A 19095-nucleotide genomic window follows, 5' to 3' on the forward strand; every position below is an offset into this window, starting at 1 on the left:
CTGGAGATCACCAGACAAAAATGTTGCAAAGCATTATTTGAAAGCATGAGTATAAGTTTGTTTTGGCCAGAAACACCAAACGGACCATAGCAAATTGGCTTTTTTTAAAAAAATCAACCTGTTCAGATTATTACACACTTCTTGAGCAGCTGGGACTTGATCCTGGAGCCCATGACTCAGATGCCATATTATGAGACAAAGATTGCAAGGTATACCAAATCAGACTTATTAACACTAGAATCGCAGCATAGTGAAATTAAAATGTTCAATGACCCTCAAAATGGCCCAGCTGCTCCTAATCAACCAGACCTTAAGATATCAGACACCGAGTTTATAGTTTAAACAAAAAAAAACAATTTATTATTTATACTGTAACTTTAGTAGAGCAAAGCTAAATAGGTAATCTAATTAATGTATATGATTTAAAGTCAATCTTCTTTGATTGCAACCCTTACTCTCATACACAGATAGACAAGGTTAAGGGATAAATTAAAAAGAAAAGAGCTGTGATTTTCCAGTTCAGTGGCCATTTCATCAATGAGTACCAGGTCGCCATGGAATCCTTGAATGATATGTTGCATTGTTGATACACAGGATTGTATCTTGCCTAAATTCCAAAGTCACCAGTCAATGCAAACAGCTTCCAGCAACCTCTTATAAACTGGGATTCTTTTTCAGATTATTCAATAATTCTTTAACTAAGATAAAACTAGAGTATAAAACTCAAACACAGCTTTTCTGTCCAACAGCTTCAGAGGTCACAACATTCTGCCCAAGAAACTCAGTCAAAACCAGTTCAATCTATGATTTCTTTCTCTTTTTTCCACATTCTCTGTGGTTGTTTGGCTGGCCAGCACCAGCATCCCCTTGATTGTACCAATGCAACACATGGTGGTGCTGAAAGTCTGCGATGTTCTTAAAACAATAATTAACCTGCACTTTGCTTTCCAGGCCAGTTCTCATAAACAATCAATAATTTGCTCTCTCCTCCTCTTCCAAAACAAAAACTGCTGCTCAAAATTCAAAGTTCGTATCGCAACTTCAGCTCATGTCCCTGTGTAAAAATGAGAAAAGCGAAAGAAAAACTGTGATGTTTTCAACAGTAGGGACATTATCATTGTGCCACACAAGCTCTATCGGCTATTCATTTTATACTCTACCTGATACCCATCTTCAAACTGAGCTTTAAATTCACTATCCCTTGCTACTTCCAACCTTTTCAACTAATTAAATCTCAAGTCCAGGAGCTGTGACGCATTGAGGTAATAATTTTAAATCTTCCAGTTGATAAAAAAAAATGAAAATGGTAATAAGCACTGGGAAAGATTGTTACAGACTTTAGAAGGACTTGGACTAACTGGTGAAAAAAGCAGACACGCAGCAAATGAGTTATAAAGCAACAAGTGTCGTGAAATATTTTTGTAGGAAAACTGAGGAAGGGGGAAGTAAACTAAATGGTATGATTTTAAAATGAGTATAGAAACAGACAGACAATCAGGAGGCTATATGTATACACAAGTTTTTGAAGATGACAAGATGAGCTTGTGAAAAAGGCAAATGTAAATACAGGCACAGAGTACCAAATCTATGAAGCTCTGCTAAATGTCCATAAAACACAAATTACAGCTCAGGAGCTAATACTGGCCAGCCCATTTTGGGAAGAATGCCAAATGTTGTTGTGAGGATATAGAGAAAAAATACTGAAAGGCAATAAGAAAGAAGGATTTCAGCTGTGTGGAAAAGCTGGATTAGCTGGGCTGTTTCCTTTGGGGAAAGGATATTAAGGGAAGATTTAATTGTTCAAAATCATGAGGAATTTTCATTGAGTTAATGGGAGAAACAGTTGCCAGTGATAGAAAGATTAGTAAGTAGAAGATACAGATTTTAAGCTAACCTCTAAAGAACATGAAGAAAACGTTTTATCATGTGGTGAGTTGGTTTGAGCTGAAAAACATTACTGGAGTAGATTCGGTAACTTTCAGACAGGAATTGGATAAATACTTGAAATCGAAACTTTTTCAGCACTCTGGTGAAAAGACAGAGGAGTGGGCATAATTGGCTAGTTCTTTCAAAGAGCGCTGGGCCAAACAGTCTTTGCAGCATATCCTCAGTGACAACACGATTGTTTAAAATGGGCATGTTTTAATTTTGTAATGTAACTTTCCAAATAACATGCAAATCAATATTGCTTGTCTGTCACATTTGCAGACTCCCATTCTGGGTTGTTAATTTCAATTAAGATAAAGAACATCATCGAGCTTTTCCATACAGATCAGCAATAGAAATGAGTGAAAAGCAACCACCAAGTCACATTCATAAAATTCCTAGCAGGGGATATAACAGCTGCTTTGAATCATTAGTTCAGAAACTGTCAAAAATTAGTTCATGGCTGATTAAACTGCATTAAGGAAAAAAATGGATTTTATGGTGCACTGGTAATGTTCCTAGCTCTAAGCAAAAATGTCCAGGTTCAGACCCGACCTGCCCTGGAGCTTATCATAATTAAACAGGTTCATTAAGAAAATATTTGACAAAGGGAACGACAAGGGAGAAAAATGAATGTCAAACGCTCTAATCGAACCATGATTTTCCTGGTACTTGATTGCCAGCCCCTAATCTGGCATCTGCCTTTAGTCTTCTCTCTTCCCCATTCTGAAAAGTTTCAAACAAATTTTAATGTACATTACAAAATGCATGCTAGAGATTTCATGGGTGGTGGGGTGGGGTGGGGTGGGGAGAGGATGATAGGAAAAGTAAGTGCAATCGCAAACCTATAAATTGTTGTCTATTTTGCAATGTAAATCTATTCTTACTACAATGGTAGACTTTCAAATACACATAACATACATGCCCAGATAAAATCAAACCATCTCAATATGCTTTCATATTTTTTAACATAATGCAGTTTGCTCAAAACTTGCCTTGAGCTGAGGTAAGATTGAGACACTCACATTTCAGATAAGTATTACCACAAACAAAACCAGTGAAACACTAGAACACAGACATAGGAGAGAATGAAATATGTTTACTAAAGCAGTTTTCTGGGTGTATATACAGAAACTCAAACCATTAGGTTTGGCTATGCATGGCATGCAATAAATATTCACAGTACTTACCCCCAGAACGGTTGATGCTCCTGCAGCAAGGATTTCTGAATAGAAACCCCTTGGTTTAATCGTAGGGTATTTTTGCACCATCTCTTCAGAATCCTCTAAGTTGGCTTTAGATGATTTTAATTTCTTCTTCGGAGGGAATTTTGATTTGCTGCTTGATTCCATCCTCTATCAGAAGTCAGAAACTGAAACAAAGTCCAGTTAGATATTGTAATACCTGTATTAATGTTTCTTGACATTCAAGATTGTTCACTAAAACATAAAAGTTTTAAAATTATATGGAGTTTCAATGAAGTAAATATTTCCACTAATTATTAAATTGATAACAAGAAGGGATATAAATTTAAGAAAATCACCAATAGGACTAAAGGCCAGTTTGGAGATTTCACTTTTCTTTACATAATACGGACGACTGTTAGATTGTATAATGTGCTATGAGAAAAGCAAAATCCACAACAGATTTTAAAGCTATTGGGAACTGTAAAAGGGTCATAGTCATAGAATCCTGGAGTCATACAGCATGGAAACAGACCCTTCAGATTACTTGTCCATGCTGAACATAATCTCAAACTAAACTAGTCTCACCTGCCCATATCCATTCCTCTCATAATTTTATAAACCACACAGCCTGCTATGCTCCAGTGAAAAATCTCCCATCCCATTCAGCTTTTTTTATAACCCTAACCTTCCATACCCAGCAACATCTTGGTAAATCTCTTCTGAACCCGCTCTAGCTTAGTAATATCCTTCCTATAACTAGGCGCCCAAACTGGACACAGTACTCTAGAAGAGGCCTCGCCAATGTTCTGTACAACCTCAACTCCAACTCTCAAAGGACTGAGCAATGAAGGCAAGCTTACTAAATGGCCTTTTTTTAACCATTCTGTCTGTATGTGATGCAAACTTCAAAGAATTATGTACCTGAACCCAACACTACCCAAGGCCCTACTATTAATTGTATAAGTGTGGCTCCACTTGTTTTATCAAAATGTAATACCTCACATTTCTCCAAGTTGAACTCTATTTGCCATTTTTCAGCCCATTGACCCATTTGATCCCTTTATCTCAGAAAACCTTCTTCACTGTCTATTGTGCCATCTATTTTTGTGTCCCCAAACTTACAAACAATGCCTTCTATATTCTCAAACAAATCATTTATATAAATGACAAACAAAAGAGGACCCAGGAGTTGATTACTTTGGAACATCACTGGCGACAGGCCTCAAGTCCGAAAAGCAACCTTCTACCATCACTTTTTGTCTCCTGTCGTTAACCCTATTATGTATCCAATTGGCAAGCTCACCCTGAATTCTATGTGACCTAACTTGCTCTGTTATCACATTCTTTACAATAGGCTCTAACATTCTTCCAATTATAGATGTTAAGTAGTCAATAGTTACCTAGCTAATTTTTTTTGAAATGCCAGGACGCAACGCACTGGGCCCAGAGAACATGAGTCCATAGTCCAATAGTTTTCCTAATGTTTTCTCTCTATTGACAGTTGGGCCAGTATTTATTGACATCCATGAGGGGACATGGCCGGGTGAATATTGAAAGAATGTTTCCACTTCTAGAGAACTTAAAACTAGGGTCGCGATTTAAAAATAAAGAGTTGCCCATTTAAAAAAGATAAGGAAACATATTTTTCTCTCAGAGGTTTGAGAGTCTTTGGAACTCCTTTTCTCAAAGGGCAGTGAATGAAAAGTTTTTAGGTATTTTTAAGGAAATGGTAGATAGATTCTTGATTACCATAAGAATGAAAGATTATCAGAAATATGCAGGGATGTAGAGTTGAGGTAAAAATCAAATCAGCTATGGTCTTAATGAATAGTGGAGCAAAGTCAAAGGGCCAAGTGAAAAAGCCCAGGCACAAAGTACAAAAGATAAGACAGAAGCATTTGCAGCAATCTTCAGTCAAAAGAGCCAAGTGACTGATTCATCTTGGCCTCCTCCAGTGGTCCCTAGCATCTCAGATATCTGTATTCAGCCATTTCAATTCACTCCACATGATATCAAGAAACAGTCAGAGGTCATTTTTGCTGGATACTGCAAAGGCTATGGCCCCTGACAACATTCCAGCAAAGGTACTAAAGCCTTTTGTGCCAGAACTTACCTGTCCCAAGACAAACTGCTCCAGTACAGCTAAAACAGTGGCATCTATCTGACAATATGGAAATATGTCCTGGTATGTCTTACACACAAACAGCAAGATAAATCCAACTCGGCCAATTACCGCCTTATCAGTCTAATGTCAATCATCAGTAAAATGATGGAATGTGTCATCAACAGTGCTATCAAGAAGCAGCTGCTCAGCATAATCTGTTCACTGGCATCCCGTTTGGGTTCTGTAAAAGCCAGTCAGCTCCTGACCTCAAACATGGACAAAACAGCTGAATTTCAAAGGTGAGGTGAGAGTAACTGCCCTTGGTGTAAAGGCCACATTGATCAATGGTGGAATCAAGAAGCCCAGCAAAACTGGAATCAATGAGAATCAGGGACAAACTCTCTGCTGTTTGGAGTCATACCTGGCACATAGGGAGATGGTTGTGGAAGGTGAATGTCAATCATCTCAGATACAGGACATCTTTGCAGGAGATCTTCAGCGACGTGTTCCCAATCCGACCACCTTCAGCTGCTTCATCAATGACATTCCCTACATCATAAGGTCAGAAATAGGGGTGTTCACAGATAGTTGCACAATATTCAGTACCTCTCATGTCTTCTCAGATACTGAAGCAGCTCATGTTCAATTGCAACAAGATCTGGACAACATTCAAGATTGGGCTGACAAGCAACAAGTAAAATTCATCCCATATAAATGTGTGGCAATGACTACTTCCATAAAAGGTAATCTAACCACTCGGAATTGAGTGTTCATTCCATTGAGTGTTACCATCACACAGCGACCAGAAACTCACTCCATGTAAATATAATGGCTATAATAGCAGGACAGAGGCTAGTAAAATTGCAGTGAATAACTCACTTCCTGACTCGACAAAACCTGTCCATTATCTACAAGGCACACATCAGGAGTGTGATGGAATACTCCTCACTTGCCTGAACGAGTGCAGCTCCAACACTGAAGCAGCTTAACATTACCCAGGACAAAGCAGTCCATTTGATTGACACCACATCCAAACATCCATTCCCTCCGATACTCAGTAGCTTCAGTGTGCACCTTAGATAGCACCTCACAACCCTGAGCAATTCCATCTGGAAGGACAAGGACAGCAGATACATGGGAGCACCGCCACTTGCAAGTTCCTCTCCAGGTCACTCATAGTCTTGGCTTAAAAATATATCGTTGATCCTTCACTGTCACTGGGACAAAATCCTGGAATTTCCTCCTTAAGGGCATTATGGGTCTACCTACAGCACATGGGCCATAGCAGATCAAGAAGACAGCTCACCACCACCTTTATTGCCTAGGGTCAGGCAATAAAATGCTGGTCAGCCAGCAATGCTCACATCAGATACATTTTTAAAACTCAAAATGAAAACAGTAAAATAAAACTTATTAAGCTACCTAACACAGAATACAATTTGAAATACCTTAATTTTGATATGGCACAGTATCATTGGAAATACAGAGACATGACTGTAGGTTTACCAAGGATGAGAACTGAAAATTCAGAATATTCACTACTTAGGAAGGACAGGTAAAAAGGGAAGTGAGGTGGGGTACCAGTGCTTGAAATCTGTATGGGTGAAGCTAAGAAACACAAAGGAGCAGAAAATATTTTTGGGGTTGTTTGTACACTCACAAACAATAGGGAAGATGTAAGAGAAGGCATTAAACAAGAAATCAGAGATCGTGCAATAAGAGGACAACTCATAGAATCATAGAGATGTACAGCATGGAAACAAACCCTTTGATCCAACTCGTCCATGTCGACCAGATATCCCAACCCAATCTAGTCCCACCTGCCAGCACCCAGCCCATATCCCTCCAAACCCTTCCTAGTCATATACCCATTTGGATGACTTTTAAATGTTGTAATCATACAAGCTTCCACCACTTCCTCTGGCAGCTCATTCCATACACGCACCACCGTCTGCATGAAAACGTTGGCCCTTGGGTCTCTGTTATATCTTTTACCTCTCACCCTAAACCTATGCCCTCTAGTTCTGGACTCCCCTACTCCAGGGAAAGGACTTTGTCTATTTATCCTATCCATGCCCCTTATGATTTTATAAACCTCATTTAGGGACCCCTCAGCCTCCGACGCTCCAGGAAAAACAGCCCCAGCCTATTAAACCCTTCCCTATAGCTCAAATCACCCAACTCTGGCAACATTCTTGTAAATCTTTTCAGAACACTTTCAAGTTTCACAACATCCTTCCGATAGGAAGGAGACCAGAATTGCACGCAATATTTCAAAAGTGGCCTAACCAATATCCTGTACAGCCGCAACATGACCTCCCAAATCCTGTACTCAATGCTCTGAAGAATACAGTATACCAAGTGCCTTCTTTACTATCCTTTCTACCTGTGACTGTACTTTCAAGGAGCTATGAACCTGCACTCCAAGGTCCCCTTATTCAGCAACACTCCCTCGTCCTGCTAAGATTTGCTTTCCCAAAATGCAGCACCTCGCACTTACCTAAATTGAACTCCATCTGCCACCACTCAGCACATTGACCCATCTGATCAAGATCTTGTTGTAATCTGAGGTAACCTTCTTCGCTGTCCACTACACCTCCAATTTTGGTATCATCTGCAAATTTACTAACTATACCTCTTATGCTCACATCCAAATCATTTATATAAATGACGAAAAGTAGAGGGCCCAGCACCGATCCTTGTGGCATTCCACTGGTCACAGGCCTCCAGTCTGAAAAACAACCCTCCACCACCAACCTCTGTCTTCTACCTTTGAACCAGTTCTGTATCCAAATGGCTAGTTCTCTCTGTATTTCATGAGATCTAACTTGCTCACAAGTCTCCCATGGGAAACCTTGTCGATGCCATACTGAAGTCCATATAGATCACGTCCACTGCTCTGCCCTCATCAATCCTCTTTGTTACTTCTTCAAAAAACTCAATCAAATTTGAGAGTCATGATTTCCCATGCACAAAGCCAGGTTGACTATCCTTAATCAGTCCGTGCCTTTCCAAATACATGTACATCCTGTCCCTCAGGATTCCTTCCAACAACTTGCCTACCACCGACATCAGCCTCACTGTTCTATAGTTCCCTGGCTTGTCCTTACCACCCTTCTTAAACAGTGGCACCACGTTAGCCAACCTCCAGTCTTCCTGCACCTCACCTGTGACTCTCGACGATATAAATATCTCAGCAAAGGGTCCAGCAATCACTTCTCTGGCTTTCCCACAAAGTTCTAGGGTAACCCTGATCAGGTCCTGGGGATTAATCCACTTTCATGCGTTTCAAGTCATCCAGCACTTCCTCCTCTGTAATATGGACATTTTTCAAGATGTCACCATCTATTTCCCCACATTCTATATCTTCCATCTACTTTTCCACAGTAAACACTGATGCAAAATACTTAATTAGTATCTCTCCCAAGTACTGTGGCCGTGCTGATCTTTGAGGGGCCCTATTCTCTCCCGAGATACTTAATGTATTTGTAAAAACCCTTTGGAGTCTCCTTAATTCTATGTGCCAAAGCTATCTCATATCCCCTTTTTGCCCTCCTGATTTCCCTCTTAAGTATCCTCCTATTGCCTTTAAACTTTACTAAGGAATCATTCCATCTATCTTGTCTATACCTGACATATACTTCCTTCTTTGTCTTAACCAAATGCTCAATTTCTTTAGTTATCCAGCTTTCCCTACACCTACCAGCCTTTTCTTTCACCCTAACAGGAATACAGAGAAACCTCAATTATCTGAATGAGATGGATGGACATTATTTCGTTCAGAAAATAGATTATTTGGTTAATTAATTCAATGCCTTTGCTGTGGGGCTCCGAGTTTTCTGAAGTATCCTTTCTCGTCGCTCTTGCTCCCTCTCTCTGTCTCAGGATTTGTTTCTGAGTTAGCACACACTTGCGTGTAAGGGACCTACAACATTGCTGAAGACCCCCAGCACACCACCCCCTCCCACTCCAATCAGTTCAATGGGATTGACACAGCGAACACTTGCTAAGTCTACTCCCCGTTCAGGAGACGAGGCAGCAGCACATCACGATACCCTGTCCAAGGTCAGTCATTTGGAGACAGCGCCTGGGCTCCCATCTACGTCCAGGACTATTCTCAGCAGCATTTCAGTAAACCAGGTAGTTCATTTTTAATCATTGTAAACAAAAGATGCAATCAGTGTTGAAACACCTCTTTGATGCAATGTGGGGACCTATTGGGACCTTGAGATCTTCTTCGATTTCAGATACTTGATATTCGGATAATCGGGGTTCCCTCTGGACTCTTTTGTTATTTCATTTCTGAAGGCTTTCCATTTTCCAGCCATCCCTTTACCTGCGAACATTTGCCCCCAATCAGCTTTTGAAAGTTCTTGCCTAATACCGTCAAAATTGGCCTTTCTCCCATTTCAACTTTTAGATCTGGTCTATCCTTTTCCATCACTATATTAAATCTAATAGAATTATGGTCGCTGGCCCAAAGTGCTTCCCCAAAGTCTCAGTCACCTGCCCTGCCTTATTTCCCAAGAGTAGGTCAGGTTTTGCACCTGTTCTAGTAGGTACATCCACATATTAAATCAGAAAATTTTTTTGTACACACTTAAATTCCTCTCCATCTAAACCCTTAACACTATGGCAATCCCAGTCTATGTTTGGAAAATTAAAATCCTCTACCATAACCACCCTATTATTCTTACAGATAACTGAAATCTCTATACAGATCTGTTTCTCAATTTCCCTCTACTATTAGGGGGTCTATAATATAATGGCAATGAGGTGATCATCCCTTTCTTATTTCTCAGTTCAACTCAAATAACTTTCCTGGATGTATTTCTAGGAATGTCCTCCTTCAGTACAGCAATAATGCTATCTCTTATCAAAAACACCACGCCCCCTCCTCCCTTGCCTCCCTTTCTGTCTTTCTGTAATTATGTAATCATGGGTGTCTTAATTTACATTTAGATTGGACATGCCATCTAGAAATAGTATTGTGGAGGGGGATTTCTTGAAGTGTGAATGTGATGGCATTTTAGATAAATACATTTAGGAACCACCCAGCGAACAGGCTGTTCTAGACTATGTGCTGTGCAATTAGAAAAGAATAATTAACAAGCTGTGCTGTTTCATTAAGATAGAGACTGAAGCAATTGAATCTGAAACTAGGATCCTGAATCTAATTAAAGCGAACTATGAGGGTATGAGGCATGAATTGGCAAGGACAGATTGTGGAACCTTACGAAAGGGCTTGATTATAGTTAGGCAATGATTCATATTTCAAGACCACAAGCATGGATCATAACAAATATTCATTCCTGTCAGGCACAAAAGTAAAAGAGGAAAAGTAAGTAATCCATGACTTACAAAACAAAGTTTTGTAGGATAGCGTCAGATCCAAATAGGAAACATAAAATTAATAGGAAAAGCAGCAAGCCTAAGGATTGGGACCATTTTAGAAATCAGCAAATAGAGTCATAGAGATTTACAGCACAGAAACAGATGCTTCAGTCCAACCAGTCCATGCTGACCAGATTTCCTAAATTAATCTAGTCCCATTTGCCAACACTTGGCCAGTGTCCCTCTCAACCCTTGTTGTTCATATGCCCATCCAGATGCCTTTGAAATATTGTAGTTGTACCAGCCTCCATCACTTCCTCTGGTAGCTCATTTCATACAAGCACTACCCTCTGACAAATGCATTTAGGAATCATCTAGCCGAGGGGCTATTCAAAACTGGGTACTGTGCAATTAGAAAGGAATGATTAACAATCTGTGTTGTTTCATTAAGATGGAGAATGAAGCAGTTGAATCTGAAACGAGGATCCTGAATCTAATTAAAGGGAACTATAAGGGTATGAGGCATGAATTGGCAAGGACAGATTGGGGAACCTTCCGAAAGGGTTTGACTGTGATTGGGCAATGATTCATATTTCAAGACCACACACATGGATCATAACAAATATTCATTAGTCAGGCACAAAAGTAAAAAAGGAAAAGTAAGTAATCCATGACTTAGAAAACAATGTCAAAATAGTAACACGAGGATAGCGTCAGATCCAAATAGAAAAAGCAGCAAGCCTGAGAATTGGGAGCATATTAGAATTCAGCAAATAGAGTCATAGAGATTTACAACACAGAAACAGATGCTTCGGTCCAACTAGTCTATGCTGACTAGATATCCCAACCTAATCTAGTCCCATTTACCATTGCTTGGCCCATGTCCTTCCAAATCCTTCTTGTTCAAATACCCATCCAGATGCCTTTTAAATGCTGTAATTGTACCAGCCTCCACCACCTCCTCTGGCAGCTCATTCCATACAAGCACCTCCCTCTGCATGAAAAAGTCGTCCCTTAGGTCCATTTTAAATCTTTCCCCTCTCACCCTAAACCTGTGCCTCTAGTTCTGGAATCCCCCAACCCAAAGAAACTACCTTGTCTATTTACCCTACCCATGCCCCTCATGATCTTATAAACCTCTATAAGGTCCCCCCCCTCAGCCTCTGAAAAGGAAAGCAGTCCCAACTTTTTCAGCCTCTCCCATTAGCACAAACCCTCCAGCCCTGCAACATCCTTATAAATCTTTTCTGAACCCTTTCATGTTTCACAAAATCCTTCCTATAGGATTGAAACCATGAGGACAAAAAGCTTTATCAAACGGGGGAATAGAGTATGAGAATAAAATTGCAGGAGTATAGAAACTGACCATAGAGGCCTCTATAAATTTGTGAAGAGACAAGAGATTAGTAAAATGTAGCTCCCTTCCATTCCGAAACCAGGGAACTTATAATGGAGGACAAGGAAATGATAGAAGAATTGAATCCATATTGTGGCTCTATCTTACAAGAAGGGGCACAAATAACCTCCCAGAAATATCTGGGAGGTTAGGGGCAGCACAGTGGCTCAGTGGTTAGCACTGTTGCCTCACAGCAACAGGGTCCTGATTCAATTCCAGCCTTGGGCGACTGTCTGTGCGGAGTTTGCACATTCTCCTCATATCTGGGTTTCCTCCAGGTGCTTTAGTTTCCCACAGTCCAAAGATGTGTTGGTCAGGTGAATTGGCAATGCTAAATTGCCCATAGTGCTAGGTGCATGAGTCAAAGGGAAATGGGTCTGGGTGGGTTATTCTTCAAAGGGTCGGTGTGGACTGGTTGGGCCGAAGGGCCTGTTTCCACACTGTAGGGAATCTAATCTAATCTAAATGTCAAGGAACTCGGGGTGAAATTGAAGGAAATCAGTATTAGTGAGAAAATGATGCTGGGAAAATTTATGGGATGAAAGACAGACAAATCGCCAGGACCTCAATCTACAGCACAGAGTACGAAAAGAAGTGGCCCTTGAAATATTGAATACATTAGTGGTCATCGTCCAAATTTTATACACGTGGAGCAGTTCCTATAGTTTGGAAGGTGGCAAGTGTAACCCCACTATTTAAAAAGGAAGGGATGGAGAGAAAACACAGAATTACAGACTAGTTAGCCTAACCTCTGAGTGCGGAAAATATTAGTCTGTTATAAAAGAAGTGATAAAAGAACATTTGGAAAGCAATAATGGGATTGGACAAAATCAGCATGGTTTTATGAAAGGTTAAATCATGCTTAAAAATCTATTAAGAGTTTTTTGAGTATATAATTAGTTGGATAGATAAGAGAGAATCAGTGAATGTACTGTATTTGTATCCTCAGAAGGATTTTGAGAAGAACCCTCATCAGAAGTTAGTGGACAAAGTTAAAGCACAAAGTTAATAGGCATTGATCACAAATCGTTTGATAACAGGAAACAGAGGCAGGGAATAAATTTGTCTTTTTCCAAGTAATCAATGGGTACCACAAAGATCAGTGCTTGGGTCTCAGCTACTTATGGCATATGTAAATTACCTGGATGAGGAAATTGAATGCAACTAAGTTTGCTGATGACAAAACTGGGCAGGATTGTGAGTTATGAGGTGGATGGAAGGTGAGTTAGACAAAATGAGTGAGCAAACAAATAGTAGATGTAGTACAGCATGGTTAAATCTGAAGTTATATATTTTGATGTGAAATGCAGAAAGTAAGAGTATTATTTAAGTGCTGATTATATTGGGAGGCCTGGGTGTACAAAAGGATCTGACTACATCAATCAGTGAAAGTTAACAAGGCAGTGCAACAGCAGTTAGGAAGACAAATGGTATATTCAGTTCAGAAGTATGGATGTCTTCGTGCAGTTATGCAGAGTTTTGCTGAGACCACACCTGGATAACTGCATGCAGTTTTGGTCTCCTTAAGTAGGAAAAGCTATACTTGCCGAGATGAAGTGCAATGGAGGTTCACTAAGCTGATAGCAGTGATGGCAGAACTGTCCTATGAGGAGAAATCAATTTGGCTGCACCTAAATTAACTGGAGTTTAGAAGGATGAGAGGCCAGTATCTGGTCAGCAAGTTGCCCTTTATTTACAAGTGGAGAGTCCTTGACACTGCTCCAGCTTCCTCAGAGCCAGGTCTCAAAGTGAACAGAACCTCTGACATTCTTGTTCTTATCTGTCAGCCAGGGTTCTCTGATTGAACTAGATTATCACTGCAATCAGGGAACTCATTACCTGGCTGACCTCATTACACTCACTGCAATTTCCTTTTTTATTTCTCAATCGTACTTTTCATATTCATCTTGGTTGCCTACTGAAGTAAGAATCCAACATTCAAAATAAGCTCCTTTTACTGTGTTGTTTCAATCTCTGGTGTTACACTTTTGGATTATTCCTTCTTCTACCTTGTGGGAACAATTCTGGTCTAGGTCAGACATTGCTCATTTACATTTCACTTGTCAATCCAGCTGAGCCAGGTCCCTTCTCACCAACTGAAATTAGCTACTTATTTTGTGCATTTTCATATTTGATTTATTTTTCATATCCATTTCTATGATAACTCTAAATATGGGGATACTGTAATCACTATTTCCCAAATGGTCCCTGACTGAAACAAGGATTCACTTGTCCAAATTTATTCAACAGAATTAAATCAATTGCTTCCTTCCCAGTTGGACAGAAACACAATCAAGAAAGCTCTCTTGTACACATTTTACAAATGCCACCACTCCACTTATTTCACAAGCTAACTCTGAATGAAAAAGTATTTGATTCTTGGAGTGAGAGGGGAAGAATCTAGTTGTCATGATTCACATAGGTACCATCAATGTGGATGGAAAGAGGAAAGAGGTTCTGTTGAGGGAAAATGAGCAGCTAGGGCCTAAATTAAAAAACAGAACCAAAAAGATAATAACTTCCAGATTACTACATGAGCCAGGAGCAAATTAGCATAGGGTCAACAAAATTAGAGAGCTAAATGCATGACTCAAGGATTGGTGTCGGAGAAATAGGTTTGAATTAGCACTGGCAACGTGGAAGGAGGGAGCTTTCCGATGGGGCATGCTCCACCTAAATTATGCTGGGACCAAAATCCTGGCAAATTACAAAACTAGGGCTACTGATTGGGCTTGAGAACTAAATAGTAAGGGGGTGGGTTCAGTAGCATAGAAAACTATTAAAAAGTTAAAGGGGAGAGGGCTCAGCAGAAGTTATTAAAGTTACCAGAACACGGTGGTTAACACTGCTGCCTCACAGCACCAGGGACCCGGGTTCAATTCCAGTCTCAGGTGACTGTCTGTGTGGAATTTGCACATTCTCCCCGTGTCTATGTCTGTTTCCTCCGTTTTCCTCCCACAGTCCAAAGATGCGCAGGTTAGGTGAATTGGCTATCCTAAATTGCCCATAGTGTACAGGTTAGGAGCATTAATCAAGGGTAAATATAGGATAATAGGGTAGGGGAATGTATCTGGGTGGGTTACTCTTCAGAGGGTCAGTGTGGACTTGTTGGGCTAAAGGGCCTGTTTCCACACTGTAGGGATTCTATGAAATAATAGGATAGACATAATGGAAAGGGTCAGGAATCTAATTTCAGGCACAGCAGGCAAGGTGGGCTGTCAATGCAGCACTGAGGATGTTGTACTTAAATGCATGCAATAAGCAAAACAAGGTAAATGTGCTTGTAATACAGATTGAAATTGACAAGTATGATGTTGTGGGTATCAAAGGTGTGGCTGCAAAAGTATCAGGGCTGGGAACTAAAAGTCCAATGATACACGGCCCATCAAAAGGACAGGCAGATGGGTAGAGGGAATGATGTTGCCTTGTTAGTAAAAAATTAAATTAAATTGATAACAAGAAGTGACAGAGTCAGAAGACATAGAATCTGTGTGGGTATAGTTGAGGGACTTCAAAATAAAGAAAAGAACCTAATGGGAGTTGTGTACAGGCCTCTCAGCTGTAGTCAGGATATGGAGAAGAAAATAAATCACGAGACAGAAAAGGCATATAAAAAAGGCACTATTACAATAATCATGGGTGATCTTCAATATGCAGGTGGACAGAAAACCAGGTTGGTAGCAGACCTCAAGAAAATGAATTTATGCAATGTCTATGAGACTTTTTTGTTGGAGCAGCTTGTGGTATATCCAGTAAGGAACAGGCAATTCTGGATTTGGTGACATCTAATGAAACAGATTTGATTGCGGAGCTTAACGTAAAGGAACTCCTGGGGCAGGCACCATAATATCCTAGAATTCATTCTGCAATTGAGACAGAGAAGGTGGAATCAGATGTGAAGGTATTGCAGTTGAGTAAAGGTAAATACAAAAACATGAGGGAGTAGCTGGTTAGAGTTGATTGAGGGGGAGCCTAGCAAATGGCAGGAGTTTCTGGGGGTAATTTGGAAGCCACAGCAGGAATTCATCCCAAGAAAGAGGAAACATACTAAGGGGAGGACAAGGCAACCATGGCTGACAAGGCAAGTAAAGGTTAACTTAAAAACAAAACAGAAAGCATACAATCTGAAGAAGATTAGTGGGCAGCCAGAGGATTGGGAAGCCTTAAAACATCAGCAGAGGAGATAATTAAAAAAGCAATAAGGCAGAGTGGGGGAAAGAAGATGAAATATGAGAGTAAGCTAGCTAGTAATATAAAGGACGATTGCAGAGTTTTTTTAAGTATAGAAAAGGAAAGAGAGAGGCAAGAGTGGATATTGGACCTCTGGAAAATGAGGCTGAAGATATAGTAATGGTAAACAAAAAGATCGCAGAGAAATTCTTTGCATTGGTATTCACAGTGGAAGGCACCAGCAGCATACAAGAATTTCAAGAGTCAGGGCACAGAGGTGAGTGAAGTGGCCATCACTAAGGGAGAAGATGTTGGGAAAGCTGAAAGGTGTGAAGTTGGCTAAATTATCCAGACCAGAGGTGGTAGCTGAAGAGATTGTACAGGCATTGGTGGTGATCTTTCAGGAATTATTGGAGCCAGGGAGGGTCTTGAGAGGACTGGAAAATGGCTAATGTAACATTCTATTCAAGAATGGAGGGAAACAGGAAACAGGAAACAATGAGCCAGTTAGCCTGACCTCGGTCATTGCTAAGATTTTAGAGTCCATTATTAAGGATGAGATCACAAAATGGTAAAAAGCATGGCTTTGTCATGGAGTGGTCATGTCTGACAAATCTGTTAGAATTCTTTGAGGAGATAATGAACAACTTAAACAAAGGAGAACCAGTAGATATGATCTTTCTGAACTTCCAGAAGGCCTTTGACAAGGTGCCACATAGGAGGCTGCTAGAAAAGAAAACAGGTTGTTCGGGTCAAAATACTGGCATGAATAGAGGATTGGCTGACTGGCAGAAGGCTACCTGACCGGCTGTGCTTTTCCAACATCATACTCTTCAACTCACATATATTTCTTAACCCAATTGTCCTGTCTCCTCCCTGTAACCCTTGAATCCCCTACCAATCAAGAAGCTATCTATCTCTGTCTTAAATATACTCATTGACTTGTCCGTCATAGTCCAAGTCCTTCTGCAACTTGCCCACTCTTCGACTCTGATCTCCAGCATCTGCAGTCCTCAGTTTCTCCTAAGAAATATATTGGCCATGTTTGAATGAAGGAGCAGAATGAATGGCCTAATTCTGCTCTTATGGTTCTGTCACTATACAAACTTATAGAATATGGTTAGTGGTGACCGTGGGATGTGCCTGAAATGTGTCATCCATTACCAAGGGAAGAGATTAAAAAAGAGCATAGATTGATATGAGCATCCTTTGAGAACTCTTAAAGCACTTGGACTTCTCTGGTCAATTCCACCAGCACTATTACTTATGATTATTGCCATAGCCTTGTACTCATTCATTACTGTCACAGTTTGCTCTCCAATTCATCTCCTACTTGGTGTATCTTTACCTCCACTGGTCTTTCCCCTCACTCCCACATGATTCCCAACAGTTTTATAGTAGGAACGTATTTTACCCCCTGGTGAATTTCCTAATTCTTGCCGATGATATTCCAGGTAATCCTTACTCCAGCACCAACAGCTGCCGTTGTGCTGTTTTGCCAGAAGTACTCAGGTAAACCAAAATGTTCTCAAACTCAACATCATATGGGCAACATTGAATCCCATCCAGTTGGATTCCAACCAGGAGGCTTTGTCGATTTACATGAACTAAGCTAACTTCGTGTTGAGTGGCGCGGGATGTTCATTCCCCCCCCCCCCCACCCCCGGTGTAACTTTAGCTGAAAGAGGAGCAGCAATGCCCTAGTAAACGACCGTTATCACAAATTCACATTCAAACATTATATTCGCTTCAAGATTTTGAAAAGCAGTAAGAATTTGTGGATTTTGACACTGGAAACTTTAAAGGAAAACTAACAATAGGCCGGGATGGGGTGCTGTTTAAATTGACTTTTAATGGAGGGTATTGTGTTAATACTTGGTGGGGTGGGCTGGGGTGCTGACTGGCTCCGACTGAAAAAGACAGACCCCGGTTCACGCACCAAAGTTTACAGATGTCAACAGATCAGCCTGTGAAGATTCTGCACCAGAAAGGGAAAGATAAGACAAATTAAAAGTGGTTTTCCCACCTCGGGGCTGGATTAATCGCGGTCGCTCGCTCTCCGGCTTCCAGTAGGCCGCAGCCCGTCTCCTAGCAACGGAACGCCACGCGCAGTTACTAAGGAGCAAGCACCAAATTTAGGCGAGGGGTCAACAGCACTATCATGTTCAAAATAAACAGTGGCAACAGTTCATACTTAGCTTTTTCTGCAAATTACCCCGACATAAAAGTCAAACAATCTTTCACGCTTTGAGAACTGAAGCGGTTTTGCCCCAGGTTTTCACTTTATATATTGTAATCAACCTCTGCCACCCCCCGCCTCCCATCGTTTTGGAAAACGCCTCTGGAAGCGGGTTGGAAAATGAGGTCGGGTGCCCTGTCCCTCCTCTATTCTGGGACGACACAAAAATGCAGTTCACTTGTTGTATATTCGAGCACACAAATATCTAAGCAACAGTGATTGAAAGAGATTTTTGAAACAATCTTTGCCATGTAATTATTGCTGAGCAGGTGAGAGGTTGAGCAGCAGCGTGATTTAAAACGTCACTGATCTCTTACACAAGAGATTAAAACCACAATAACTAGACATCCAAGGTGCGATTTTAAATCCAAAGTCAGGCAGAACCGTTTGTAGAGTGATGTTGCTTGAATTTTTCTGCCTGATATGACCAGAGTTCAACAATTCACATTAGACAATAATCAGACAAGACGTTGCTTATATGGCAAACCATGCAGTTACTTTAATTCGGCATGGTCATGCTCATTTCAAGAAACTATGGGAAATAGTTTCTGGGCATCTCTTATCAAAATAGACTGCAAACTGGATAAAATCCATGGGCTGAGAAAGAATTAAAATGTTGATGTGATTGTAACAAAGTCAGCCAGGTGGACCTCAGCACCTCCCTAAATGGGGCTGTTAATCCAATCCAATCAGAGAGCCCTGGCTGATAGAGAAAAGGAGGACCCCCACCCGGTACGGA

At 40.6% G+C, this 19095-nt stretch overlaps 1 protein-coding gene across 1 annotated transcript in view; it reads right to left on the bottom strand.

Annotated features, from left to right (window-relative positions):
• dnah1 (dynein, axonemal, heavy chain 1) overlaps window positions 1-19070 on the bottom strand; it is a 420700-nt gene extending 401630 nt beyond the window's left edge. The window contains exons 1-3 of the mRNA XM_043708503.1: window positions 18144-19070; window positions 5639-5766; window positions 3117-3298 (exon numbers count right to left, since the gene is read on the bottom strand). Of these exons, the coding sequence (XP_043564438.1) occupies window positions 3117-3278 (162 nt within the window). The 5' untranslated portion in view covers window positions 3279-3298; window positions 5639-5766; window positions 18144-19070. The remainder of the gene's footprint in view (window positions 1-3116; window positions 3299-5638; window positions 5767-18143) is intronic.
• Window positions 19071-19095: the final 25 nt, after the last annotated feature.

The sequence above is a fragment of the Chiloscyllium plagiosum genome, chromosome 18, assembly GCF_004010195.1.
Source record: "Chiloscyllium plagiosum isolate BGI_BamShark_2017 chromosome 18, ASM401019v2, whole genome shotgun sequence".
NCBI lineage: Eukaryota > Metazoa > Chordata > Chondrichthyes > Orectolobiformes > Hemiscylliidae > Chiloscyllium > Chiloscyllium plagiosum.